Source organism: Dicentrarchus labrax, unplaced genomic scaffold (assembly GCF_905237075.1).
Source record: "Dicentrarchus labrax unplaced genomic scaffold, dlabrax2021, whole genome shotgun sequence".
Lineage (NCBI taxonomy): Eukaryota > Metazoa > Chordata > Actinopteri > Moronidae > Dicentrarchus > Dicentrarchus labrax.
Window position 1 is genome coordinate 655,075 of NW_026136714.1, and position 26,753 is coordinate 681,827.

The 26,753-nt window shown below is 41.0% G+C and overlaps 2 protein-coding genes across 21 annotated transcripts; one reads left to right on the plus strand and one right to left on the minus strand.

Moving 5' to 3' along the window:
• Positions 1-1,249: 1,249 nt before the first annotated feature.
• anapc5 (anaphase promoting complex subunit 5) lies at positions 1,250-26,753 on the minus strand. Of its 20 annotated transcripts, XR_007887505.1 has the most exons (20): positions 26,279-26,753; positions 23,500-23,579; positions 21,560-21,669; positions 21,226-21,469; positions 20,993-21,059; positions 19,887-19,988; positions 19,576-19,766; positions 18,808-18,889; positions 18,595-18,687; positions 17,019-17,200; positions 16,652-16,787; positions 16,407-16,481; positions 15,582-15,703; positions 15,392-15,499; positions 15,138-15,285; positions 14,883-15,048; positions 14,387-14,786; positions 5,462-5,664; positions 5,193-5,344; positions 1,250-2,713 (listed from the first exon to the last, which is right to left on the minus strand). XR_007887505.1 is itself a non-coding variant. In XM_051423113.1 (17 exons), the coding sequence occupies exons 1-17, from the start codon at positions 26,474-26,476 to the stop codon at positions 14,566-14,568; spliced, it is 2,325 nt and encodes a 774-aa protein (XP_051279073.1). In that variant the 5' UTR covers positions 26,477-26,753; the 3' UTR covers positions 13,033-14,565. The 20 variants fall into 20 exon arrangements, 16 of the variants coding, with proteins under 16 accessions (XP_051279073.1, XP_051279079.1, XP_051279077.1 ...); XR_007887503.1 differs by lacking the exon at positions 1,250-2,713 and having other exon boundaries at positions 4,471-5,344; XR_007887506.1 differs by lacking the exons at positions 5,193-5,344; positions 5,462-5,664.
• On the plus strand, positions 2,566-10,662 carry ggt1a (gamma-glutamyltransferase 1a). The gene is made up of 12 exons (XM_051423159.1): positions 2,566-2,738; positions 3,607-3,737; positions 3,830-3,919; positions 4,146-4,338; positions 5,114-5,274; positions 5,427-5,576; positions 6,361-6,497; positions 6,700-6,887; positions 6,987-7,114; positions 8,630-8,742; positions 8,842-8,955; positions 10,032-10,662. Exons 1-12 carry the CDS (start codon positions 2,566-2,568, stop codon positions 10,176-10,178), a joined length of 1,725 nt encoding a protein of 574 aa, XP_051279119.1. The 3' UTR covers positions 10,179-10,662.

Genomic DNA, 26,753 nt, shown 5'->3' on the forward strand with positions numbered 1-26,753 from the left:
CCTCTTCCGCTATAAATCAGCTCTGTCCATTAAATAAACTCTCCTGCTTGGGGCGGCCTGAACCTGGGAGATCCAGAACAGGATAGTAGTGATTAGATTTAGACACAATCACAACAGCAGCAGCAGCAGCCGCCCACAGGCTCCTGTGACGGTGCTTTATCAGCGAGGCCCAGCAACAGGAGCGCACGCTGGATTAAACATATTCTGCTCTTGAGAAGCTTGAACCTGCCGGGCGAAGGCTGGGGCGTCTCAATCGGCTCGAGGATGCCTGCAGAATAAAGCCAAACTGACTTTGTCACGCCTACTGAGTGTGGCAACGCTGCTGGCTGAGCCAATCGCACAGAGCGAGCCCCCCCCCCGACCGAGCTGCAGCCGGCATCTGTAAACAGATCACCTGCACTGTGGCTGCCAGACTGATATCAGAGTGAAATCCAAGGTTACGTATGGAGGACCGAGGAGTTTCACTCCAGAGCGAGGAGAGGGAGGCATCCATCATCTGGGGAAGTGACGTCCGCTTTTTAAAAAATGATGGATTGAATCACAACAAATCGAGATCTTCATTGTGAATGATTGTGCAGCCGGTGGAAGTTACTTATTGCTTCACTGCGGAGAACCAACAGCAGCTGCAGAGGGAAGCTTTAGAGTCCTGCAGTCTGATGTTTGAAGGATGTTTCCACATTCAGCGGCTGAAAGTGGAAAGTTTATGGCTGATTTTAAAGGGGGCGGGGCCTACGAGCATGATTTGTGACATCACAAATAGAGGATGTGACTCCTGCAGGGAGATCCAGCGGTGCACAGACACTGAGGGTGGACTTTACAGTGAAGCAGGAGACATCTGGAAATGAACAACATTTGCATATTCATAGATTCTGGAGTTTTTAATGAGGCTGAAGGAGTAAATGACTTTTTAAGGATTTAAATCAGCTCCTCCAGGGTTGATTTCAATTTCACAGAAGCTTTTTTAAACACTTGTGATGCATGCTTGGGATGTTTTCAGGCTTTTTTTTTTTTTTGCAATGAAATTACAGGAGAAAGTGAAAAGAGATGTTGGTATAATTCCTTTAAACTGAAGGCAATAAAATAAAATAAAAGGCGTGTGACTCAACGTCTCCGGGGATTTATTATTATGATTGGACAACATGTCGAGGTATTCACAGGGATTAGTTGAATTTGTGTTAATTGTTACGATGTTTTTTTGGAACTTTTTTAGCAATGAAATTGTGCGAGAAAGTGGAAATAGCAAAAATAGTTTTGTTGTTGTTGGTGTATTTTATTAAAAATCTAAAGGCAAACATTGTAACATCCATGTTTACACCTCGACTCTTTCCTCCGTCATTTAAGTTTACGGATCAGGTTTCGACCCATCAAAAGAAACAGAGCACACAGACAGAGAGGAGAGACAGGTCAGCCTCTTGTAGCCACAGTGAGATGCAGGGAGGTGAGACAGCGACCGGAGGAACCTCCAGTGGAGAGAAACAACGGAGGGAAAGAGAGACAGGAGTGAACAGACAGCTACTCGGACCCAATATTTCCTTTTTCTTCACTTTTTCCTCATTATGTGATGAATCATCAACAAATAGAATAATAGAACACTATAGGATTTTAAACAGATGAAGCATACAAACAATATGGCCTTTAATGTCCCTGCAGGAATATCTGAGCTACCTTTCACTTTTCTCCAATCACTGCAACTTTTCTGCTCATTGTAGTTTCCTGCAAACTCACTTCCTGGTTTCCAGCTGTGCACAGTTTGATTTTATTCTCACTGGAACAAGTTGAAATACCAAATGCCTAAAAAAACATTGAAACACGCATCTGAATTTTTAATAAAAGCTGCAGTGACATCGGGCATTTTGGGCCGAAACAATCCCCCAAAAAAGGCCACAAAATCCATGAAGGACTTTATTATTAATGTGGAAATCATCTTTATTAATATACAGACACATTATTGTTCCAGCAGATTATTAGTACATATATCTTTATACAGTGGAGAGGATCTGTAATGACCTCAATGACCCTCAGGTTCCTCTCTGTCTGTTTCTCTGCCTGTATTTTTGAACAAATGAAGCACATCGTTATTATCCAGAAAGCACTGCTCATCAGGGGCTCAGTCACACCTTAAAAACCAAAACATGACACATAATGTTCCCTCAGCAGAGACTGAAGCCGGTCACACTAAACACAGAGCGAGTCGAACAACCAACTCTCTTCTTTCTGTCTTCTGTCTGTCTATCTAACAACAAGGTGAGTTAACTTTCTGCTCCTTTCTCTCATTATTATTCATGTAAAGTTTTATTTCCTATCTCATCCTGATGCTGTATTCCTGTCGTCGCCGCTCTGTGCTGAGACTCAAACTATTGCTCATTGATTAAACGGATCCCTGTGAGTGAAACCTTTTGTCCCTCCGTGAGAGGAGCCCAGACGTGTGTTTAACCTACGCAAATCCACCCAGACAGACTCGTGTGTTGATATTAATTGTTCGGGATGGAGGTCAGAGACGCACAGCTGCCGCTCTACAACTCACATTTTCTCTGATTGAGGTGGTTTTTTTCCCCCGGCAGGAAAATGGTTGGGAAGTCCCTGATTGCTGGTCTGGTGGTCCTTCTGGTGGCTGCGGTGAGCCTGTTCCTGGGGGTGTTCATGGGCTTGGGGAAGAGAAACACGCCTCCCCCCTTGGACCACTTCTACTCGAAGGCCGCAGTGGCTGCTGACGCTGGAAAGTGTTCAGAAGTGGGGAGGTAAGAAGACGGAGAGAGGAGAGTCGGGAACAAGCTAACGTGGTTTAATGTTAAAGTTTTTTTGGTCTTGACCACAGCAACAGTGTTAAAATACGGTCGCGTAGGTCGACCCTAATCAGCCACTGACAGTTCGCATAGGAGGTTTATTCCAAGTGGAAACTTTCTCTTTGGCTGCAAATGAAGCCAACACAGAAATATTATAGCCTGCAGTTCCTCTAACGGCCACTAGAGGCTGGCTCCAGCAGTTAGTCAGCAGAAATAAATATGTTTGGTTTTAGTTAATTTCCAATTTTTATATTAAAGCATGATTTTAACTTTAACTTCTTCCTTTACAGGGGGCGGTTTTTTTTTGGTGGCCCCCACAACACCCACACTCACCCCCCACAACTTCCAAAAACCCCCCCCCCCCCCCCCAAACCCCCCCCCCCAACAAAAAAAAAAAAAAAAAATTTTAAAAAACAAAAACAAAAAAAAAAAAAAAAAAAAAATTTAAAAAATAATCTTGAATCATATCACAATATGGTGTCCTAATGGAGAATACGTCCATTTTTATTTAACCTGTTTATGATTTATTCCTAATTAGATGATTATTAATAGTTGTTGAATCCTGTTGAACCGGTTCAAGAACCAGAGTTAGGTCTTGGTCCACACGTCTGTCCCCAATCGTTCTGTTTTGCAGCCATTTGTTCGACCTCCTTTTCACCATCTTCTCACATTTTAACTCCTAACTAATCGTTGATGTATGTAAATTAATTTATTCAGAGTTTTTCCTCCGTTACCAGAAGCAGCACCGTAGTTTGAACTCTAGACTTTGTTTTCCAATCCAACGCGGTGATATCACAATCATTGTTCCATTTTCTGTTTTCAGGGACATCCTGAAGAAAAACGGTTCAGCCGTGGATGCTTCCATCGCCGCCTTGCTGTGTGTCGGCCTTCTGAACGCTCACAGCATGGGCATCGGAGGAGGGCTCTTCTTTGTCATCTACAACGCTTCCACGGGTGAGTGACCGCCGTTACTTCAACGACCTCTCGACTAATGTAAACCAACATCAGCAAAAAAACAATCATAAACCGCATTTCCTGCTCAACAGGGAGGGTAGAAACCATCGACGCGAGGGAGACGGCGCCGATGAACGCCACTGAAGACATGTTTGGCAACAACACCAAGCTTTCCCGCACAGGTACGAGATACTGGAGTATTTCCCAGAAACAGGTTTATTGTGTTCTGGAAACACGACTCTCTAATGTTGTATCAGAGCTGGGGGGGATTTAAAGAGGATAAATACTCTCAAATCTACCGGCTCTTGGATTTCCTGAACAACAAGGATCTATTTTTTTTGGGGGGGGTTTGGTGTGCTGACGCTGTGAAATTCAAAGAATAGTGACGCTGCTGTCTCTACGCGACAGGTGGGTTGTCCATAGCCATTCCCGGGGAGATCCGCGGTTACGAGATGGCGCACAAGAGGCATGGCAGGCTGCCGTGGAAGGACCTGTTCGAGCCCAGCATCGCCTTGGCTCGCGACGGTTTTCCTATCGGGAAAGCTTTGGCTCACGCCATCTTCAAGAGCAAAGACTCCATTCAGAGAGACGCCAACATGTGGTGAGGATGAAGAGTTAAAGGTCCAGTGTGAGGATCTATTATTGAATATAATATTTATAGGTATGTTTTCATTAGTGTATAATCACCTGAATATAGGAATATATTGACGGAGGACAGTTTGACGACAGAGAATAAAGTACTGAGTTGTTTTTATTGTTTGTTGGGAACAATATAACTGAGGATGTGACCTTTGAGAGTTAAAATTACATTTTTAATTTCACTTTGACTTTAAGTCTGATCTGGTTTGACTTTCAAAATAAAGCTTGCAGTCGTAGTTTCACAACTTGGGAGTGAAAACAGTTTTAATGTTAAGTGGATACCTGCTGGTTTTCTTTCATGGTGCAGATGCAAATTTTTGTTTCTCTCTCTGGCCTCACCCACTCCCCCCTGTTGGGTCCACAGACTTTACACTGGGTTTATGTCCCTGACATATAACGTCCCCGATTTTGCATAAAGCAGCCTAGACCTCGACTTTATGCAAATGAGCAGCTGCTAACCGTGACGCCCCGCCTCTGGAAACGCAGCGCTACAAGAATGCATTCATTATAATAGAAATGTGATGTGTTTATATTTCTGAAGCCTCTTTGTGTTGAATTATTATGGTTTCATATGTTTTTAGTCTCCAGAAGTGTAAATATAAAGACAACAATGTGCACGTCAGTTCGATTTCCAGACATTTTACAGATTCTCCTCGTACAGTAGCGGCTTTAATTTCAACTTAAACTTCTACAATTTAACAGTTTTTCTTCCTCTTCTTTGTCCTGTCGTCTTCTAGTGAGGTGTTTTGTGATTCTCAGAGAAACATCCTGAAGGAAAACGATATTGTCAGATTTCCAAAGCTGGCCGAAACGTACCAAAGAATAGCCGAGGAGGGGCCCGACGTGTTTTATAACGGCTCCATGGCGCAGAGCATCGTCGAGGACATCCAGGCGGCAGGTCGTGTGCTGTGTTCTTCTTTCTTTAGAGTTACATAATGAATAATTAACGACTGAGAAACTCCACATTGCTGAAATAAAAAAAAAAAAAAAGGAGAAATGAATCAATTTGAGCATTTTAGATTCACTCTGACACTTCTGTGCTCATTCCAGGCGGCATCATCACCCTGGATGATTTGTTGGATTACCAGCCGGTGCTGAACGAGAACCCTCTGAGGCTCAACGTCGGGGAATACACCATGCACGTCCCAGACGCCCCCTCCAGCGGCCCGGTGCTGGCACTCATACTCAACATAGTGGATGGTGAGCGGGCCCGGGCCAAGAGCTTGTGCAGCCGTGCAGAAGAAAGGATGTCAGGTTTCCCCAGGTCGTCCCTGCAATGTTTCTCCGCCTGATTTGGAGGCAGAAAACAGAGCTGAGACGCAGCCAAATTGAATCCACCATCAACGGCCCATCTGTTCGGGCAGAGAGGACTCTAAGTCATGCTTTAAATAAAGTGGCATCGTTAATTTCAAATGAAGGATAAGATTTAATGTGTTCATATATGAATCTGGAGGCTCTAATGTTCATAGTTTGTGTTGTTTGAATGGAGGGTTTAATAGAGTCAATTGGTTTCAGGTTAGAGGCTGAAATAAGGTCTGTGGTTGATGTAAATACTCCAATACTGTAGCTCAGCTTGTTTCTCTGATAACTTAAGATCCAGACGTCCGATGACTAAAATCCTTCATCCGGTTCAAATCTAGAGTTAAAAAGCACCAAGATCTAAACAGTGGATGGTAACAATGTGGCTTCAGACTGGATAAACAGTCAATGTATGACAGCTTCTGGCTCAGATGACCTTTTTTTGGTGATTTATGCTTCAAAAATCATAAAAGTGTTAATTTATAAAGATTATCTTGAAGAAATATGTAAGTTTTATAAACCTTTGTTTGCCACAGTGCCTATTTTCTCTAACTTTAAGGTTGAAGTACACAAACACGTCGTCTCTGCCACCGACTGAAACCGACTTTCAGCTCAACGACGGAGAAGATTGAGCCGGTAAAATGTGATTCTTCACTTACATTTATTTCCTGTGGATATTTTACAGGTTACAACTTCTCAGACACGAGCGTCTCTACGGCAGAGAAGAAGACTCTGACGTACCATCGCATCGTGGAGGCGTTTCGTTTTGCCTACGCCAAGAGGAGCCGACTGGGGGACCCACGCTATCTCAATATCACCGATGTAAGTTGTCATTATCATCAGACTTTTATTTTGGCAGTTTTTAGCTTCACTGTATGATAGTTTCCTGAAGTTTGGGAGTGAAATACCTCTAAAATATTCATATATTCTCCCAGAGGCCAGCAAGTGCTCTGCTTTTGTTTACCGCTGATGGTTTTTATGACAGGCTGTCAGGAGACTGAGTGTCTTGTTTTGCTCTCTTCAGCTCATCCACAACATGACCTCAGACTACTTCGCTGACGGCATCAGGAGTAAAATTACAGACGACACCACCCATCCAGACAGCTACTACGAGCCGGACTACTTCGTCCCAGACAACCACGGGACGGCTCACCTGTCGGTCATAGCCGAGGACGGAAGCGCCGTGGCTGCCACCAGCACCATTAACCTCTAGTAAGGAGTGATCCTTCAGAATAAAAGCATGCATTTCTTGAACCTAACGCTCGGTTTTGATGATTTTTTACTCATTAAAAATATGTTTTCTTTCCTCAGCTTTGGTTCCAAAGTCATGTCTCCATCGACCGGAATCATTTTCAACGATGAAATGGATGACTTCAGCTCGCCGTACATCACCAACGGGTTTGGAATCCCGCCTTCGCCGAACAATTTCATCCAACCAGGTGTGACTGGACTGAATTATCACACCTGTAACCAGAAGGCGACTCGTTCATTGTTAACAGGGGGAGCATCTTAGTGATGAGAAGACGGCTTCTTTTACGTTTATCCGTCCGTTTGAGATTTCACGGCAGGTTTTCTAAAAAGTTGCGATGTTCTTGGGGCTTTTTTTGCGATAGGATAGGAAGGAAACTTGTTCAAACGAGAATAAAATCTCTAGTAGTTTGGTGACGTATGGTTAGACAGTTCTGCTCGGGGCACTTTGATCGGTGACCCTTGCGATTATTGTTCAAATTCGCAAAAAAGTTGCGGTAATTGGACAAAAACTGCAAGAATTCACTGTGATTGGTTGGATTTGCATTAATTGTCTCAACTTCCTGGAGAAATGTACGATGCCTGAATTTACAGCAGCTTTTCTACACACTTGCAATGTTTTTAGGTGTTTTTTTGTAATGAAATTGCATAAAAAAAGCAAAAATTGTTGCGTTTAGTTTTTGTGCAATTCATTAAAAATTCAAGGAAACTTGTTTCGGCAAGAATAAAATCACTTATAGTTTTGTGGCGTATCGCGAGACCTTCTGTCTACTAGCTACGTCTTTTCTTCAAGAAAATTAGTTGTGATTATCATTAAATCTTTGTATAATTCATCAAAAATTTATGACAACTTGTTCCAGTGAGAATAAAATCTCACTGTTTGTAGGATAGAAAGAGGAAAGTGAGTTTGGTGACGTGTAGCTCAACGTTTGGTGCAGGAAACTACAAAGATTATTGTGGTAGTTGTACTTAAATTAAGTTTGTGTTGTTTTCAATGTTCAGTTTCAACTATTTTCTTGAGTTAAAATAACAATAAATCAGATTTCAGTGTAAAACCAAGTTCATTTAACTCAAAAACATTTTGAAACTGAATTTCTTTTACTTAAAATAAATGAATTATTTGATAATAATCTGATGTTTCAGAGCCATCTAACTTCCACACATGAAGTAGACGAGACATTTCTCAGTTGTTACTGACAGAAAAATAACATCTTTAAACCTACGAAACAGAAGACACAAAGTCTCTGATACACAACGAAGCGCTTGAGAGAAGTTTTAATAAGCACTGTTACTATATAGAAGCATCAAGTGAGATGATTTACAACGTATGTAATTGGTTTCTAAGTTTCCAGGCTGCAAAAGAAGATCTGTAAATGTTAGAAAAGCTGCGCTGGTAAAATATAAACGCTCTTCAAACACGTAATAATTCTGTCGGGATATGACGGTGTCCTCCTATTAGTGAGGCGACTGCAGGTTAATGAAGGGAGACAACATCTTCACTCAAATCACTGCTTGTAACCCGAGTTTAAGTTGTGACTTTAGTGTTTTTCTACATCCTGTCAGTGTCTCTTAAACAACCTCACCCTGCTCCGGTTTAAAGAGCCTCGCTGTTTACAGACGTTTTACATAGGTGTCGAATGAACGCGGGGAATGTAAACGTTTATCCATTAAGCAGTCGTGGCCACGTTCTGTTTATGTGTTCGCAGGCAAGAGGCCGCTCTCCTCCATGTGTCCGACCATCATCTTCGACAAAGAAAACAGAGTGAAAATGGTCGTTGGAGCGTCCGGAGGCACAAAAATCACCACGGCAACAGCCTTAGTACGTCTGATTCAGTCACATTCATCTCAGACACTCAGTGGAGTTGTTTAAAAACCTGTGATGGTCTTTTCCCCTTCTTTCTTTCTCTGGCTGCAACAGGTCATCCTGAACTCCCTGTTCTTCAACTACGACCTAAAGAAAGCTGTGACGGAGCCGCGAGTTCACAACCAGCTCAACCCCAATATGACAGTCGTGGAGCAGGGCTTTGAAAAGGTGGGTCACACACGGGAAAACAAACACCGGAGCTAAACAGCCTCTGATCATTAAAGAGACGTCGATTGATCTCATTTCAGTTTAAAGTCAGGATGAAGATCAACTTGCAAAGACCTGAAACTTTGGACAATAAGAAATTCAGTTATTGTTTAAGCATCTGAAGAACTGGGTCCCAAACTTTAACCTTTTCTATCAGCGAGTAAACTGACTGTATTTATTCATTATAACAATAACAGCAGAGAACGGCTGATAAACTGAACAATGAATCCAAACAGTGAACTCGATAACTGCAGGAAGTTTGTGTAAAACCAGAGATTTTAATGAATTTTGAGCAGATTATTTCCTGTAAATATTAATCAGAGATCAGTTTTTCTGATATTTTTATACAATTCTCTGTATTTTCTCATTGTCTATTAGCTCTTTGGTTGTTTTCTGATGCTATCAGGCTCTGTCAATATCCTGTTTATATTATAAATAATAATCTAAACTTTAAAAATAACAATTTCATTTAGTTTCCTTTCCTAGAAATAAATTATATGTCTCCTGTATATTTTAAAATATTAGTTTTTTAATTCTGGCGATGGCATTTACACTTCAAAAATCACAAAAGTGGTTAATTTGTGACGATTATCTTGCAGAATGAAACCTTTGTTCACCAGAGAGTTTATTTCTCTGCAATAATTCTCCAAAATCCAACGGAAATTAGTCAGCATCTCACCTCAGAGTCGACAGATTCTTGGTTAGACGTCTGAAACAAACTTGAGAGTTTCACGTTTTGTTCTACGACATAAAATACGTCAGTAAATACCCGACCTGTGACTGAAGGTGGTTGCTAACAAGCGGTTAAATGAGACTAAAGTTAAACTACAGAAACACGCCGTCACTGCAGCACTTTACGTTTCAGTCGTAGCAAAACTAATTATAAAGAATAAATAAATAAATAGTTTACTGATCTTTTCCAAATTTCTGGTTCATGCAAGTTGATTTTCAGTGTTTTTCTTAATGTTAACCAGATAAATGTTCCTTCACCTCCTGCACAATGTTTCTGTTTGTGTAAACGATGACAACCACGGCAGAGCGTCCTGGACGGTCTGGTCCTGAAGAACCACGTAACGCAGCTGCTGCGGACTCCGGACTCGGTGGTCCAGGCGGTGGTGCGGCAGGGAGAGCGTCTGTGCGCAGAGTCGGACCCCAGGAAAGGAGGCTATCCGGCGGGATACTGACCCCGCGACTCCCCAGGGGTGTGGGGGGGCCCCCTTTTTCTCTGCTGCTCTCGGTGCAGACAGCCTCCTCAAAGACAGACGGACAGAGCCACAAAAGGCGGAGTTTAAAAAGCTGAGGAGACGCAGCCGACGGGAAAATGACTCCATTACGAAAAAAACCTCTTTTACTCAGACTCTCCCTGTTTTGGCATTATTTTTGAGTTTTGAAGTAAAATAAGAGGTTGCACCTAGTTTGACTCCTGTATCCTCACTACTGGACGCTGGTCAGGACGGCCGAAACACATCAGCTTTATATCATAAATCATGTATGAGAGAGTATCCAACATATTAAAAAAAAACAACCAAATAATTAGAGGAATGTCAGAATAATAATGTTCTTAGGTTTCATCACCATGTTTTTAAGGTAAGAATCTGAGTGGTTGTAGGTTGTCCGTGTAGTATTTTCATTTATTTTATTGTCTAAGGAACAAACTATTGTCTGAAAGAGGGGTCAGTGGGTTGGTGGGGGTTAGGGAGGGTTGTTTTCATGTCAAACCATCAATTAAAAAGCAGACATGCAAGCAGGTACCGATCAATAACGAGGACGCCTCAGGTTGTTTGCCTGTTGTACCGAAATGTCCTGAAACGAAGCTCATTTAGCGGGAAAAACTGAGCGTGTTGTTTTCTACCGTGACTCTACATTGAGACTATTACATTTGAATTGTAAATGTTTAATATCGAGTAGAGGTTAAAGTGAATGTATAGTGTATTCTGAAAAAAATACATTTGCAGATATATTTTTCTAAACATTGCATTGTTCTTATGCCATGTTTGTTGCCATGCTTGTTATTAAACATTTTGAACAAAGATGTTATATTTTACCATAAGGGCCCTCTGGGTAATTTCTGTTTCTGGAACTAATGGGAGCGAAAAATCAGAGGAATTCACAGATTACCGATATGGAGGCCGAGATAGCGATATAGAGCTTTACTGTGGGGTTTGTGCACTATGTGACCTCCGCAGAGACACTCAGAAGGCGGTTTTCTTAAAGTAATGACTTTATTTAAGAGTATTTAAGTTAAATAGTCCTTAAAATGTTAAATATTTGTTGCCATACGTTGTTTATTTGTGTATTTTGTCCTTAAAAAGTTAACAAGGTGTACTTCTCCGCTTAAAATCTCCTCTGAAATTTCACCCGGAGTCTGCACGCGGTATTTTATTTTGAAAATTGACTGGATTCTCTTTGCTGTTTCTGTGTCTGACTTCCTGGCAGTGCAACCCAAAGCTTCACCTACAATTATTTTCATTCTCGATCAATTGTTTAGTCTTTAGAATTAACCATAAAAATATGTTCCCGACCCCAAAGTGATGTGTTGTCCAGAAACCCAAGGAAACAGCTAAATGCTAACATCAGCAGGCTAACACCCTGATGTTTGGCAGGTATAATGTTTACTATATCTTAGTTTAGTGTGTTAACATGCTAACCATCAACATATACCTCTATATCGCCCCCTAGTGGCCGACTGCAGTACAGCTCAAAGCCTCCACGTTAGTAGACGTTATTTCAGGTTGTTCTTTTCACGCTTTGTTAATTTTTATCATCAGTTTGGTTTTAATTAGTTAATTTAAAGGAGTTTTCAGGTCGTGATTGAAAGCTGAGCCCTGCTAGCATTGAGTCGGCTGGACGTATTGGCGGGACTTCGATACCCATCAGATCGGAGTATTTTAGCTTCATTTCTGTACAGTGGGAGGAAGTGGAAACGTTCTTTAATATGTCGATGATGCTAAGGTGTTTTGACCTGATGGAGTCAAAGTCAGACGATCTCCGAGGTCATTAAATTCAGAACAATTCATCTGACAGTTTCAGACATTTCTGGTGACCCTGGAGGACTGAAGTCATTACGATTCCTCCTCTGAGGAACATTAATGTCTGTAGAAAATGTCATGTTCATCCATCCAGTGGCTGTCGAGACATTTCGGTTTGGACCACGGCGGCGGACAGACAGACCGACGCCGGCAGGGTCGGCTAAAAAGCAGCTCGCACTGTGAATGTTTGCTTCACATAAAAGATTCATCAGTTATAAAACGTGTGTGTAGATATCAGTCGACTCGTCGTTTCAGCACTAAAACACACACACAGCAAAGTTTGAAAGGTTCAGCTGCGGTCAAACGAGGTAAACAAACCCTCCTGCAGGACGCCTGAAGAGACCCGACCCGCTCTACTTTCACTGTCCAGTGAGTTTCAATCAGCATTCAGTAAATATCGGCACAAATGTGCAGCAACAAGGAGACTGTTTATTCGCTTCTGGCTGAAAACCTTCAATCTCAAAAGTGTCATTTTGTTAGTTTTTGTCATTTATTACTTTACTGAGCTTTAAAAAAAAATAAAAATCAGTCAGAGGTTTTCTGCAGGTTAAATTTAAGACTTTTAGGACCAAAAACTTATAAAGAATATAAAGGATGTTGGTTTTGTTTTGTTTTATGTTACAATAAATACAAATTTCTTCCCAAAAACACATTTAAAAGAGACTTTATATGTAACTTTATTAATCCAATCAGTGTAAGAGCTCATCTTTAAAAGGTGCAGTGTGGAAAACAAAAGTTTTTTGTCATCAGTGGATGTTTATTTGCTGTCACATCACAATTTTTTTTGCGTCAGCTAATTATTGTTTTGGTGATTTTCTAACTTGGATATTGGAGAAATAATCACCTTCTGGCACAAACTGCACGCCAATAACAATGTGCGCATGTGGCAGCGCGGACGGTGAGCAGCTGTTCATCTTGGATGAGAAAAGAAAAAAGACTGAGCTGCAACACGGCAGCTTATCTGTGTGTGTGTCTCTTTAGGAGAGTAAATAACAAACAGACCAATCTCTGAAAGTCTTTATAGCTGCTTTTATACTCTGATCAGGTTTTAAAAAGATTTTATCTCCATTTGATGGCAGAATTTTCTCAGTTCATGTAAATTGCTCTGCTGCTGCATTAAGAAGCACTTTAAAAACCAGCAGATTCAAACAGGAAGCTTTAACAATAATCCCACTGCAGCAAATTGTACCTGCCAACATTAACACTCCTCAGGTCGGGGGTCTTTAGCTCCGCTCCAGTGGCTCCTGGTGGCTTTATTTATTATTTTATATATATATATATATATATATATATATATAAAATATAAATATGTCCATACAATCTTTTGTTGAAAGCCACAAGGAGCCACCAGCGAGCGGTTGGCGGACGCTGCTTTAGGTAAAAGCACAAACTGACCTCCGCACGCTCAACCCTGCACACAGTTAACACACACATACTCCTTTTATAGTGTTTTCTACAGAGCATTAGTTCCTTCTGAACCGACCATGCGAACGAAAGTGGCTCACAGACTCTTAACAGGCTGTCGGGACTAACATGTAAATACAGGTCTTAAACGACGTCCTCGTGCCTGAAGCCACATCACAACGGCCCCGGCTCGTGAGAGAGAGCAGGGTGTGATATTTACATAAAGAACAGGTCTGTCTCTTTACGATGCGTCACTGTAATCCATCTGTTTATGCAGGAAACGACAAGAAGCCAAACATGGCACTTCTAACTAAACAGAATGCTTCGAGGGGGCCGGCTGCAGATGGTAAATGAGTGAGAGGAATTTCCAGTCAGGCACACCTTAAAATATCAGAGTATAAACTTTAAACTGTAGCTGAACTTGAGTTGCAACCAAAGAGATATTCCTCTCACAATGAATCCAAATACTTTCTTCAGATCAACAGAGAACTGATTGAGATGAAACAAGATGTTTATTTTCTTGTGTGCAGCGAGTAATGGATTACAGGCCCGACGGGACACTTCGGTGCAACGTTATCGGGCTGAAATTGTTCTCTGTAAGTGGACGACAGACGCAGTATCTGCTGTTAAGTCATCACGGGTCTATTGCATTATAAATGTGATCACAATTTCCTCCTCGGATTCCAGCTCCATCAGTACTCTTCTGGTGAAATATGAATCATCCGGGCCACTGAAACACATTCATCTTGTCGCTAACTGTGATATTACCCTCATTCATCAAACAATGGACAGCTCCTGATAAACTTTGGACGTTTCTGCTGCCGCTGCGTTGCCCGACAGGCCCGGACGGTTGCCGTGCGTGGGAGCTGTTAAACCACATGTTATATCTAACATCAGCCATCATTCAAATCTGTACCTGCGTGAAGAGTTGACCTACTCTCGGTCTACTGGAAACTCACCCTCATTTATGACTACCGACATTGTGTCCTCTCTCATTATCAGTCTTCCACTGTTGCTCTCTGCTTCAAAATATAAACACACACTCCAGAGCAGGACAGATCGCCACCGCCATCTAGTGGTGCCTCAGGAGGAGGTGTTGTGTCTGTTTTCCCAGCAGAAGATGACTCCAGTTTGCAGGTCAGAGCCGCATGGAGACCGGTGGCGCCGGCGACTGCAGCTCCTGGTCCAGCAGCCGGAAGAGCATGGCGCTTTTGTTGCACTGTGAGGTTTGACCCAGAGAGCGGTGCAGCTGAGCCTGCAGGTAGTGGACGTCCCGCAGACGCTCCTTACAGTTCAGCCTGAAGAAATAAGCCGCAGCCTCCTTTAGCGTGTCGACAGCCAAAACCGCCAAACGCAAATCTGCAGAGACAACGAGTAGCAGTGTGTGTAAAGCAGAGATAGGGATGAGTAGCACAGCGGGGAGATGAGGGGACGGGAGGGAGGCGAGGGTGTTACCTGCTTGCCCTTGTCCGTTTGGCCTGAACCCAGCCACCGCCATCTGACAGCGGGCCGTCAGCAGCAGGGCTCGGCCTTTGTCCATGACCGCTCCGTGGGCCAGAACGGGCTCGATGCAGGCTTCATGCAGAACGCAGAGAGCCTGCTCGGGAACCCCCAACATCAGCTGCAGGAAGGAGGAGAAACAATAAGCTCATACCGGTGGTGATTTGCATTTACGGTGCGGCTGTAACAGTGAGCGAAGTCCGCTCTGACCTGAGTGAAGGCCAGATGAAGGATGGTCTCTGAGGCCAGGGACTGTAGGTGATGCTGTCTAGCCAGAGCCAAGGCCTGCAGGAGGAGAGGGAGAGCGGTGGAGAACCCGGAGGACTCCCAGTGGAGCTCAGCGGTGGAAAGCATGACTCTGTATGAGAGTGGTTTATGATTTGTAACGTAAATGAATTCAAATCCACGAATAAAAAGACAAAAGGTAGACGAAGTGGAGGTGTGTTCTCTCTCTAAGCATGTACCTGATGACGACCTCTGTGCATTTAGTCTTCTCACAGTGCACCTGCAGTCGCTGTAGGATGCTGTACGCCTCAGTGCTCCGGTTCAGGGCCTTCAGGACTTGAGCTTTCCTGTCAGCGAACACACCGTTACAGCTCCGACACAAATGCCACAGATCGAGATCAGCAGTGAAGATTTGAGGCTTGCCGTTACCTGTAGAGACCTTCTGTCTTGTTTAGGGCAGAGATGGCGGTGACCAGCGGCTCCGCCAGGTGGTATTTCCCTTCGTTCATGTGCCTCTCAAACTGGATTTTCAGATCGCACAGCATCCAGAGCTGAATGGGATATTTAGATACACAAAAACAGAACATTATGAACATTTCCTCTCATGTACAAAACCAAAACACGACAACCACACCGACTAAAGACAGAAATCTGACTTTTTGACGAGTTTTACCAAAAAAAAAACTACAATCAGAATCAGGATTAATGCTCAGTAGGTTCTCACATACAAGGATTCTCCTTCAGTATATTGGTCGACATAAACTACCACAGTAGTTACAGTGTCTGTATCTGTAGAATATGTCACAGAGTGAACACTTCCTGTACCTGTTTCAGATTAAAAGCTCTCTCTGTGCACAGAATCCATTCATGTTAACAAGGCTTTTATTGTATTGTATAAAGATAGAGCTGGCAGGATTTCCCTACAGGGATCAATAAAAGGATAACTTCCCTGTTTTACCCAGCTAAAGCAGGCCAATAATTCCCCTAGCTGTTATCTGTAATTACAAAATATCTGTTTCTTGCTCATTTTGTTTGTTGCTCAACAGAATTAAACCAGGTAGTAACTCAACCGCTCTATGGATTGTAAACAAACTAGGTCAAACTGTTTGGTTTTATCTGCATTCAGTGAACACCAACAAGGACTTTTTGGGGGTTAAAAATGTGGCACTGCAACGTTTTCATGCGTATGTTTGAGCAGTTCTGTGCCTTTTCTAGGACAGCACTGAATAATACAGGAAGGCTGAGCGAGCGCACCTTGGCGTGCTGTGAGTGAGGAGGAAACTGCTCCTTCAAATGCTGGAGAATCTCTGACACCGCTCCGTACAGGCCCTGCGACAGAAGCACACAAGACAAAGAGTTAAGTGCTGGGCTCCATCTGAGCTGGAAAGAAGAACCCGATCAATGTTTATTAGCTTCCCGTGACGCCGGGCCAACTGGCTAATGGATACGCAGCAGCGGGGCAGAGCGGCAGACAGACGAGATCGAATCAGATACGTTACCTGCTCAGCGTGCAGCTCGGCCAGGTGGCAGAGCGCCACGGCGAACGCCTCCGTGTTGTTCTGCTGGACCCCGAAGTTGACGGGCTCCAGACTGCTCATGTTGAGCAGCAGCTGGGCCTGCTGCAGAGCCATGGTGCTGCTCACGGCGCACACAGGACGCCACAGAAAGGACAAACAGTCAAGTCAAGTTGTGCTTTTAAAGATTTACACTCGTAATGACAACTTTGTCTTGTACATTAGATGTCTGAAATGTTCATTCATGCATAAAAACTGATTTAATGTGAGTGGGGGGGTGTGTGTGTGTGTGTGTGTGTGTGTGTGTGTGCTGTCCGCTGTCGACCGGCGGTGGCGAGCTGGAGAGCCTGACCTCTTGCCGTACATCCTCCATATGGACGTAGTCTGAGCCAGGCTGATCTCGATCAGCTCCGACAGACTGTGCTTCCAGTGCAGGATGTCTGTGTCCTTCAGCGCGTCCATCAGCTTGTGGGCCGTCTTACCCTGCGTCGCCCCCTGCTGGACCAGAGACTGAATGCCCAGAGACGCCAAGTACTGCGGCAGAGAGATTATTGATCAGCGTGGGGGGGTGATGTCATAGATAAAATACACACAAACGGCAGGTTTATCCATGTAAAATGATGCATTCTGGGTTGGTTGTGTGTCATTTAAAAGGAGGAATACTGACAAAGAAAAACTGTTTATAATCAGTTTGTACAAAGGAACAAAAGTTATAATTAAAACATTAAAATGTGATGATGATAAACGAGCATTCAACTATATATCTTAAAGGAAAATGAGAAACAGAATTCAAGATACAAATTTCCCCAGAAAAAAACTTAAATACATCAAACATCCACCAAATTATCTTGGAAAAATGTGATCAGTGTTTCACATCCATCTATCTTTATCAGATCACTCAGATATATTATAGAAAAGACGCAAAATATGAATGTTTTGGGAGAAAGACATTAGGATGTGATGATCTCTCTGGGAGCTTTATGGTCTGTCTGAGTAGTTTGAGTAGAAAATGTACAAATATGAGACATGTATCTGGTCAAAATGTTGTTAATAGCTGGTAAAAACAAAAAGCTTTCACAATGAAGTGGAGTAAAGTGGATCCTCCTACTTAGAAACAATGGACCGAGAGAGGAGAGAAAATCTACATAATGGAAAAACTGACACATTGTTTGAAAGAAATGGTTGTTATTCAGGATCCAAAACGGCGACGGAGACTAAAGAAGTTACATAAAAACTCACAAAAACACTTTGTCTGTGTGTCCGTTTATACGTTAATCTGTTGGTTTTACATGTTGAATTATTTATACGGCATTTTAAAAGGAATTTAAATGGAATAAAATAGTTTTTTAGTATTACAGAGTGTAAACAAACCAGCAAAAACTGCTTCTGTTGATGGTGAAAACTTGTATTTATACGGTAAAATATGGAAGAAAACTTAAAAATCAACAGTAAATACAGTAACTATATTATGGGAATAATTCTGTAATCAATAATTAATGGACACCCTGCAGCCAATCATGGTATAATACAATATATTCAACACTACAGTACACAGTAATACTGTTTCTTCTACAGTTAGTTTGTTAATTACTGTGAATTTACTACAAACCTCTACTTCTACGGCTCCTTTTTGCAGCTGCAGACTGTGTTTTGATAAAAATGTGTTACTGTTTGATAGCATTTTAAGCATTTCAGCAGTTGACAAACATATATAATGTTGTGCTGCTCTGTTAAACTTCTGGCACAGCATAGCATCTGATTTAATGTCAGTGTTTTCAGTTGGTTTATGGTGAGATTTTGAGGCCAAAAAAGTTAAATTACAGCCATTTTCTGGACTGAAACTGCTGCGAAAAAGTGAGCCAACAATTAATGAACGTCCACTTTAATCCAGGCATTCGTGTGTGTTTAAGAGCTCTCTGTGCACTCACTGGCAGGCAGAAGTGGGCAGCCATTTTCACCGAGTCCTCAGTTAACACCGTGCTGTCAGATCCTCTCGTCTGTTCCAGCGTGTAGAGCCAACTCTGATGTCGGACACAAAGACAGAGAGGAATAAAGCGAAGACAACGCTCGTTAAATTCACACATAATGAGCCATCAATCTGCAACAGCGACAGGATGAACAGGAGGAAAAAGGGTTTTTACCAGACAGTGCTGCAAGCACACGTGATCATTGGACTCCTGGGCAATGCGGATGGCCTCCTGCAGAGCCAGATCGGCCTGCTGACTGAGAGAGAGAACAGATGTATAAGCTTTGTTTCATACAGATAGTCTGTCAGTTTTTCTTGACAATACAGGACACAAACAGTCTTATAATTCTCCAGTCGGCCTTGTAGGTCGTCAGCGTTAATTGGACACTCCGCTGTGGTTTTAGCTGAAAGGTTTCCAGCGATTGACTACAGTTTACTGAAGGTTCCCTTCTAACTGTAACATTAATTTGCCACAGCTTATAAGAGACAGTTCGACTCAGGTGGAATTTATTATATTTTACAGAAAATGTACCTTCTAGAAAGTGAAAGTGTTGTTTACTCGACAAAAAAAGCTGCAACTTCGATTCGCTTCTGGTTCTATTTATGTCTTTTATCAGCTTTATAGTTGTTATTTTTTAATGATGATCTTTTATTCTTTTAATTCTACCTCACTTCTGTGTTTCTGTATTTCTTTGACTTTATTTTGCCTTATTGCCTCCTGAATGTTTTTAATCCTGTTTCCATGTAAGTTGATCTGAGTGAGCAGCTAAAACACAATCAACATTCTTCAGGACAACACAGATTATTTCCTGGATATTTGGTCATTTTAGTAGATTTCTAGATGTTTCCACGACTAGAAAACAACTTTAAAAATTTCCAGGATGTGTGGGAACCCTGTCTGACCCTGAACCCTGACTCATACTCCTCCAGCTCTCGTACTCACTAGTGGCCGAAGCGGCAGTGCAGGCTCGCCAGGTTGAGGGCAGCGTAGCGGAGGCTCCGGCCGTAGCCTTCGTCCCCGTTGCTCTTTCCCTCGTTTCCAGACAAGATGAGGCGGTCGAAATAATGTAAGAGGCTGTGGGCGGAGAGGAAGATGTCCTGGACTCTCATGCTGTTGAGGTAGTTGAGGTAATGCTGAGGAGAGAGTAACAATCACAGAGCTGATGAGGAAGATATTTCAGGACAACAAAATTGAACAATGAACAAGAGGATGAAATGTAATAAAGGAGGGAAAGTTCAGTGAATGGATCTCACCGCTTCAGCAAAATCTGGGTTAAACTTCAGCATGTTGTTGAGCTCCTCCTGCAGCGCGGCGGGCTTTAGAGCTTTGTTCTCGTCGTTCTTCAGGAGATAAGCCTGCAGAGAGAGGTGTTCAAACTGTAAATGAACTGCTCTTATTACAGTGCTTCTCTACCGTAACGGACAAAGAGCCGCACAATCGGCCTCTCACTCAACCACTCACACACTGATGTGACGGGGCTGCTCAGAGTTCAGCGTCTTACCGAAGGACAGTTCGACGTGTGGACGGGAGGAGCTGAGGATTGAACCGACAACTCAGAGATTAGCTCTACCTTAAAGGACCAGTGTGTAGGATTTAGTGGCATCTCAACTGAATACAGCTCAGCCTTCCAAGCGAGTAGGTGGACACGAAACTCACGTAAAACTCGACACGTCTCATTCTAAAAGGTAATAAAACCCAATTTGTGTATTTTGTCCTTATAAGGGAAACTAAACTGTGTGTTTCTGCACTTCAGATCTCCTCCAACCTGCTTCTGACAATGCTGATGTATGCATGCGGTATTTTATTTTGAAAACTGACCGGATTCTCTATGCCGTTTGCGTCTGACTTCCTGCCAGTACAATCTGCTCTGGTTTGAACAAGAAAATACAGTTCAGTTAACGTCAGCCTTGATTCAGACGATAGTAATCGAGCAGTTAACTATTATCTGACATTTTGAGATAATTGGCTGATAAACAAAATCTGTCTCATCAGTGTGATTGCAGCTGAACGGTGTTAGGAAGATACTTTGAGGCTGTAACTCTCATGTATCCTGCTGAAAACGTTTGCTCAGCCACTTTCCTAAATGTTAACACTTTCCTCCTAAGTGGCAGCAAATCTAATCTTAAACTGTTGATGGTGTTATATATCATAATGTACAGAATAATGCAGTTGAATGTCTCTAAGGGCAGACTATACCCACTGGATAATCTACTGTAGATAGATTAATAACAAATCAATTTAAAACAACATGTCACCGGCTAAGATAATAATGAAATTATACGTGACTTTTCTTGTCTTAATAACGTTCTGCTATCTAAATATTGAACAACCCGTATCGGTTGACCACTGAGACACTCACCTGTCTTGCAAGAAAGTACTCTGCTTGTTTTTGTGACAGGGGACCTCTGCTGGGAGCGTTGTCGTTTCTACATCAGAGACAAAACAACACCAAAAGCTGTTGGTTAAAAGTTACTTTCTACCACGTACATAAGACTCTAGATTATATATTTAGAAGGCCAGTGTGGACGTGTGTTTCCAGCCGCTGTAACTCTCACAAAGCAGTAGATAAAACAATAAACCTCAGTCACTGACCTCAGCTCGGACTCATGCAGCGGGGTGTCCAGCTCCTCTTTGTCTATTCTGTCCCCGACGGCGTCCTCCGGGTTGGTGAGGTCCATGTCGGAGTCGTCAGCGACCAGCGCCGGCAAACCCACCTGCCCGTCGCTGGGCTTGGCGTAGTGGCTGTGGTAGTACTGCTGCAGGGACTTGTACAGCTTGTACACCTGACTGAAAGACAGCTTGTCGTAGGCCAGAAACATGTGCCTCATAAAAAGACCTGAAACACACAAGTGAGACGCAGCTTTAACGCTTTAATGAGATTAAAGACGAGGTGATTCAGGACTTCCTGTCGGTGGCGTGAACTCACCCACAACGCTGGTTTTATAGGCCTCAGAATCAAACGCAATGTACGGATTGGGGAGGTCGTAAAAGAAGTATTCCATGTCCTTCAGCTCTCCGTTGGCCATTTCATGGAGCCTGTGAGGGGAAAAACAACATGTCAGTACTTTAACATCACTCTGTCCTTTATGCTGTCTTCATCCTGTCTTTATTCTGTCATCATCCTGTCTTTATTCTGTCTTTATACTGTCTTTATACTGTCTTTATTCTGTCTTTATTCTGTCTTCATCCTGTCTTTATACTGTCTTCATCCTGTCTTCATTCTGTCTTCATGCTGTCTTCATGCTGTCTTCATGCTGTCTTCATATTGTCTTCATGCTCTTTTCATGCTGTCTTCATACTGTCTTCATCCTGTCTTTATTCTGTCTTCATGCTGTCTTCATATTGTCTTCATGCTGTCTTCATATTGTCTTCATGCTCTTTTCATGCTGTCTTCATCCTGTCTTCATCCTGTCTTTATTCTGTCTTCATGCTGTCTTCATATTGTCTTCATGCTCTTTTCATGCTGTCTTCATGCTGTCTTCATATTGTCTTCATGCTCTTTTCATGCTGTCTTCATAGACGGTAGAAGTCAGGGACATTGGTTATTAGGCTGCAGCTCACTGTTTTTTTCTAGGGAGGCACCCAATTTCTGTGACAATACTGATGTTTAAAAGAATAATTTGGCTGTTGCAGATGTTTTCGTTGTTATTTATTCAACCTTTTGTGGCTGGAAACAAAGAAATTAAAGATAAGCTGCCTCGTTGCAGCTCAGTTGATTTCTTTTCTCGTTCATGATGTGAGACGCAGACCACTGATATCAGTGAATGCCATCTTATTTACCGCCGTCAAAGGGTGCATCCCTGATAGTTTCATTATCGATTAATCTGCCAGTTGTTTTCTCAGTTAATCGATTAGTTGTTGAAAATGTTGATCACTAAAGCCACAGATTACATCCTCAAATGTCTCATTTTGTCTACAACCCATAAATATTCAGTTTACTCTCATAAAGGATCAAATAAACCAGAAAATATTCATAATTTAGAAGCTGAAAACAAAGAATTTTGACATTTTTTCATAAACAAAACATTGAATTGATTATTAAAATAGTTGGAGATTAATTAAATATTATGACAACTAATAAACAACTTGTTGCAGCTGTAGTTATTATGAGAGTATAAAAGTTTACATTGTGATTGTGTGCTGAAAGTTCCCGAACTTAAGAGACTTTTATATTCATTAACCTATAATTTAAAATAAGTAAGTATAATTACTCATACACAAATCTACACATACCGAGTATAAACTGTCATATCCAACTCCCTCATGTATATAAAACACATGAAAAATTCCAGCACCACCTTTTATATATACATATACTTTTATATATACATGTGTGTGTATTATATCTGTACATAACAGTCTATGCAACATGAAACTGGAGTCAGATTCCTTGTTACACGTACCTGATTCTGATACAGACCGCTGTTACAAGGCTGCATGCTACAGATTTGAGTTTATATTATCATTAATTATCTGGATAATTAAATTATAAGTTCATAATAACAATAATAGAAATAATAATGATGTTTTTTTTATTTCTTATGCCAAACGTTTGATTGGCTTTATGTTCTATGAAAGACTTTTCAAGATAAAGAAGTTTTAGAGAAAGGATCTGGATGTATAAAACCTCTTAAATCCAACCGGGTCGCCTGCGTGAGGCTGTTTTTGTTGTAAACAATAGTGATATCTGTTAGATTTCAGTTAGAACCGAGCTCTAAAACATTAAATAATCCATATTTGCTCATAATATCAGAGGTTGTGAACTTTAAAATAAGAAAATGTGTAATTATCAGTTAACTTATTGGCTAAATAAACTCCATATTGTGCATCCATACTGAGTAAATAAGTGAAACTGAAGCAGCCTACTTGAGTTTGACAGCATATGCAGTCTGAGGGCAGCACTCCTCCACAGTCTTCAGGAACTGACCCAGACTCAGATCTGGACCCTGACAGGAGAAAACAAAGAACAACAGCTAATAATTATTTCAACTATTTCATGCAATTTATCTTATCGTCCTTTGTAATTGTAAATTGTATTCTTGCTGTTTTCTGTCAAAGCACTGTGTAAACCATGTTTTTAACAGTGCTATACTACGGAAGCGTATCGCATTCACTTGAAAATTTTGTTTGTTTTTCTGAGTAATTATTTGTGTTTTTCGGAGTAATTTATTTTTATTGTTGGTTTTTTGGAGTAATTTTGTTCGGAATATTTTTTTTTCTTCTGTTTTTCGGACAAATTATTTTTCTGAGTTTAGAGAGCATTTAAAACAATAGGCGCATTCATTCATACTCAGAAAAACAGAAAAAAGATTCAGAAAAACAGAAAAAATTACCACAAAAAACAAAAACAAAATGACGAAAACGAGAAAAAAGACGAAAAAGAGAAAAAATTACCATGAGAAACAAAAAATAATTACCACAAAAAACAGAAAAAAATGACGAAAAACTCTGTAAAAGAATTACTCAGAAAAACCGGAGTTGTTTTTTTATATATAATTTTAATAATGACATTAATAATAAATAATAATAATTAATAAGGACCTGCTGCAGCGGGAGGATGAGCTTGTTGAGTGCTCGGTCCATAATAATAATAATAATAATAATATTTATAATGATATTAATAATATTAATAATAATAATAATAATAATAATAATAATCGATAATCAATAATCAGTAATCGATAGTGAGGACCTGCTGCAGCGGGAGGATGAGCTTGTTGAGTGCTCGGTCCCTAATAATAATAATAATAATATTTATAATGATATTAATAATAATGAATAATCGATAATCAGTAATCAATAATCAGTAATCAGTAATCGATAGTGAGGACCTGCTGCAGCGGGAGGATGAGCTTGTTGAGTGCTCGGTCCATAATAATAATAATAATAATAATAATAATGATATTAATAATAATAATAATAATGATATTAATAATAATCGATAATCAATAATCAGTAATCAGTAATCGATAGTGAGGACCTGCTGCAGCGGGAGGATGAGCTTGTTGAGTGCTCGGTCCATAATAATAATAATAATAATAATAATAATAATATTAATAATAATGAATAATCGATAATCAATAATCAGTAATCAGTAATCGATAGTGGGGACCTGCTGCAGCGGGAGGATGAGCTTGTTGAGTGCTCGGTCCCTAATAATAATAATAATAATGATATTAATAATATTAATAATAATAATGATGATATTAATAATAATCGATAATCAATAATCAGTAATCAGTAATCGATAGTGAGGACCTGCTGCAGCGGGAGGATGAGCTTGTTGAGTGCTCGGTCCATAATAATAATAATAATAATAATAATAATATTAATAATAATGAATAATCGATAATCGATAATCAATAATCAGTAATCGATAATCGATAGTGAGGACCTGCTGCAGCGGGAGGATGAGCTTGTTGAGTGCTCGGTCCATAATAATAATAATAATAATAATATTTATAATGATATTAATAATATTAATAATAATAATAATAATCGATAATCAGTAATCGGTAATCGATAGTGAGGACCTGCTGCAGCGGGAGGATGAGCTTGTTGAGTGCTCGGTCCTAATAATAATAATAATAATAATAATAATAATAATGATATTAATAATAATGAATAATCGATAATCAATAATCAGTAATCGATAATCGATAGTGAGGACCTGCTGCAGCGGGAGGATGAGCTTGTTGAGTGCTCGGTCCATAATAATAATAATAATAATAATAATAATAATAATAATGATATTAATAATAATGAATAATCGATAATCAATAATCAGTAATCGATAATCGATAGTGAGGACCTGCTGCAGCGGGAGGATGAGCTTGTTGAGTGCTCGGTCCCTAATAATAATAATAATAATAATGATAATAATGATAATAAATATTAATAATAATGAATAATCGATAATCAATAATCAGTAATCGATAATCGATAGTGAGGACCTGCTGCAGCGGGAGGATGAGCTTGTTGAGTGCTCGGTCCATAATAATAATAATAATAATAATGATATTAATAATAATGAATAATCGATAATCAATAATCAGTAATCAGTAATCGATAGTGAGGACCTGCTGCAGCGGGAGGATGAGCTTGTTGAGTGCTCGGTCCATAATAATAATAATAATAATAATAATAATATTTATAATGATATTAATAATATTAATAATAATAATAATCGATAATCAATAATCAGTAATCGATAGTGAGGACCTGCTGCAGCGGGAGGATGAGCTTGTTGAGTGCTCGGTCCTAATAATAATAATAATAATAATAATAATAATAATAATAATAATAATGATGATATTAATAATAATGAATAATCGATAATCAATAATCAATAATCAGTAATCGATAGTGAGGACCTGCTGCAGCGGGAGGATGAGCTTGTTGAGTGCTCGGTCCATAATAATAATAATAATAATAATGATATTAATAATAATGAATAATCAATAATCAATAATCAGTAATCAGTAATCGATAGTGAGGACCTGCTGCAGCGGGAGGATGAGCTTGTTGAGTGCTCGGTCCATAATAATAATAATAATAATAATAATAATGATATTAATAATAATGAATAATCGATAATCGATAATCGATAATCAGTAATCAGTAATCAGTAATCGATAGTGAGGACCTGCTGCAGCGGGAGGATGAGCTTGTTGAGCCGCCTCCGCTCCGGCAGAGAGATTTTGGACGCGGTCATTTCGCAGAGCAGCGCCATGAGGGAGATCTTGTAGGGGCTGACCCAGTCTCTGGTTCCGAACACGTTCGCGTGCACGACCCCGTTCGTCATCATCGGGTTGAAGTACAGGCTCTCGTGCACGCTCGCCATCTTCTCCCGGGCTCGTTCACGTGGCTCGGGCTAAGCTAACGGAGCTAGCGGGCTAAGCTAACGGAGCTAACGGAGCTAGTTAACGTTAGTTTGTTAAAATGGGTGAAAACGGCGGGAATAAACCTCAACCGGGAGTCTCCGCGCGCTCTGACGCGCTCTGACGCCGTCGCGGCCTCCCGGTGAACGCGGTGTTCCGGTGTTTATCCGGTAATTCGGTTTGTTTTCAAACCGCCCTCCTCTCTGTCCGCTTAATAATACGTCACAAGGAGGCGGCGCG

Coding starts and splice junctions, on each gene's coding strand:
- ggt1a (XM_051423159.1), top strand. CDS start 2,566: ATGGTTGGGAAGTCCCTGATTGCTGGTCTGGTGGTCCTTCTGGTGGCT. Junction 3,738..3,829: donor CATCTACAACGCTTCCACGG/GTGAGTGACCGC, acceptor CCTGCTCAACAG/GGAGGGTAGAAACCATCGAC. Junction 6,498..6,699: donor GCTATCTCAATATCACCGAT/GTAAGTTGTCAT, acceptor TGCTCTCTTCAG/CTCATCCACAACATGACCTC.
- anapc5 (XM_051423113.1), bottom strand. CDS start 26,476: ATGGCGAGCGTGCACGAGAGCCTGTACTTCAACCCGATGATGACGAAC. Junction 18,890..19,575: donor CACTGCCGCTTCGGCCACTA/GTGAGTACGAGA, acceptor TCTCTCTCTCAG/TCAGCAGGCCGATCTGGCTC. Junction 15,049..15,137: donor TTCATCTGGCCTTCACTCAG/GTCAGAGCGGAC, acceptor TCCTTCCTGCAG/CTGATGTTGGGGGTTCCCGA.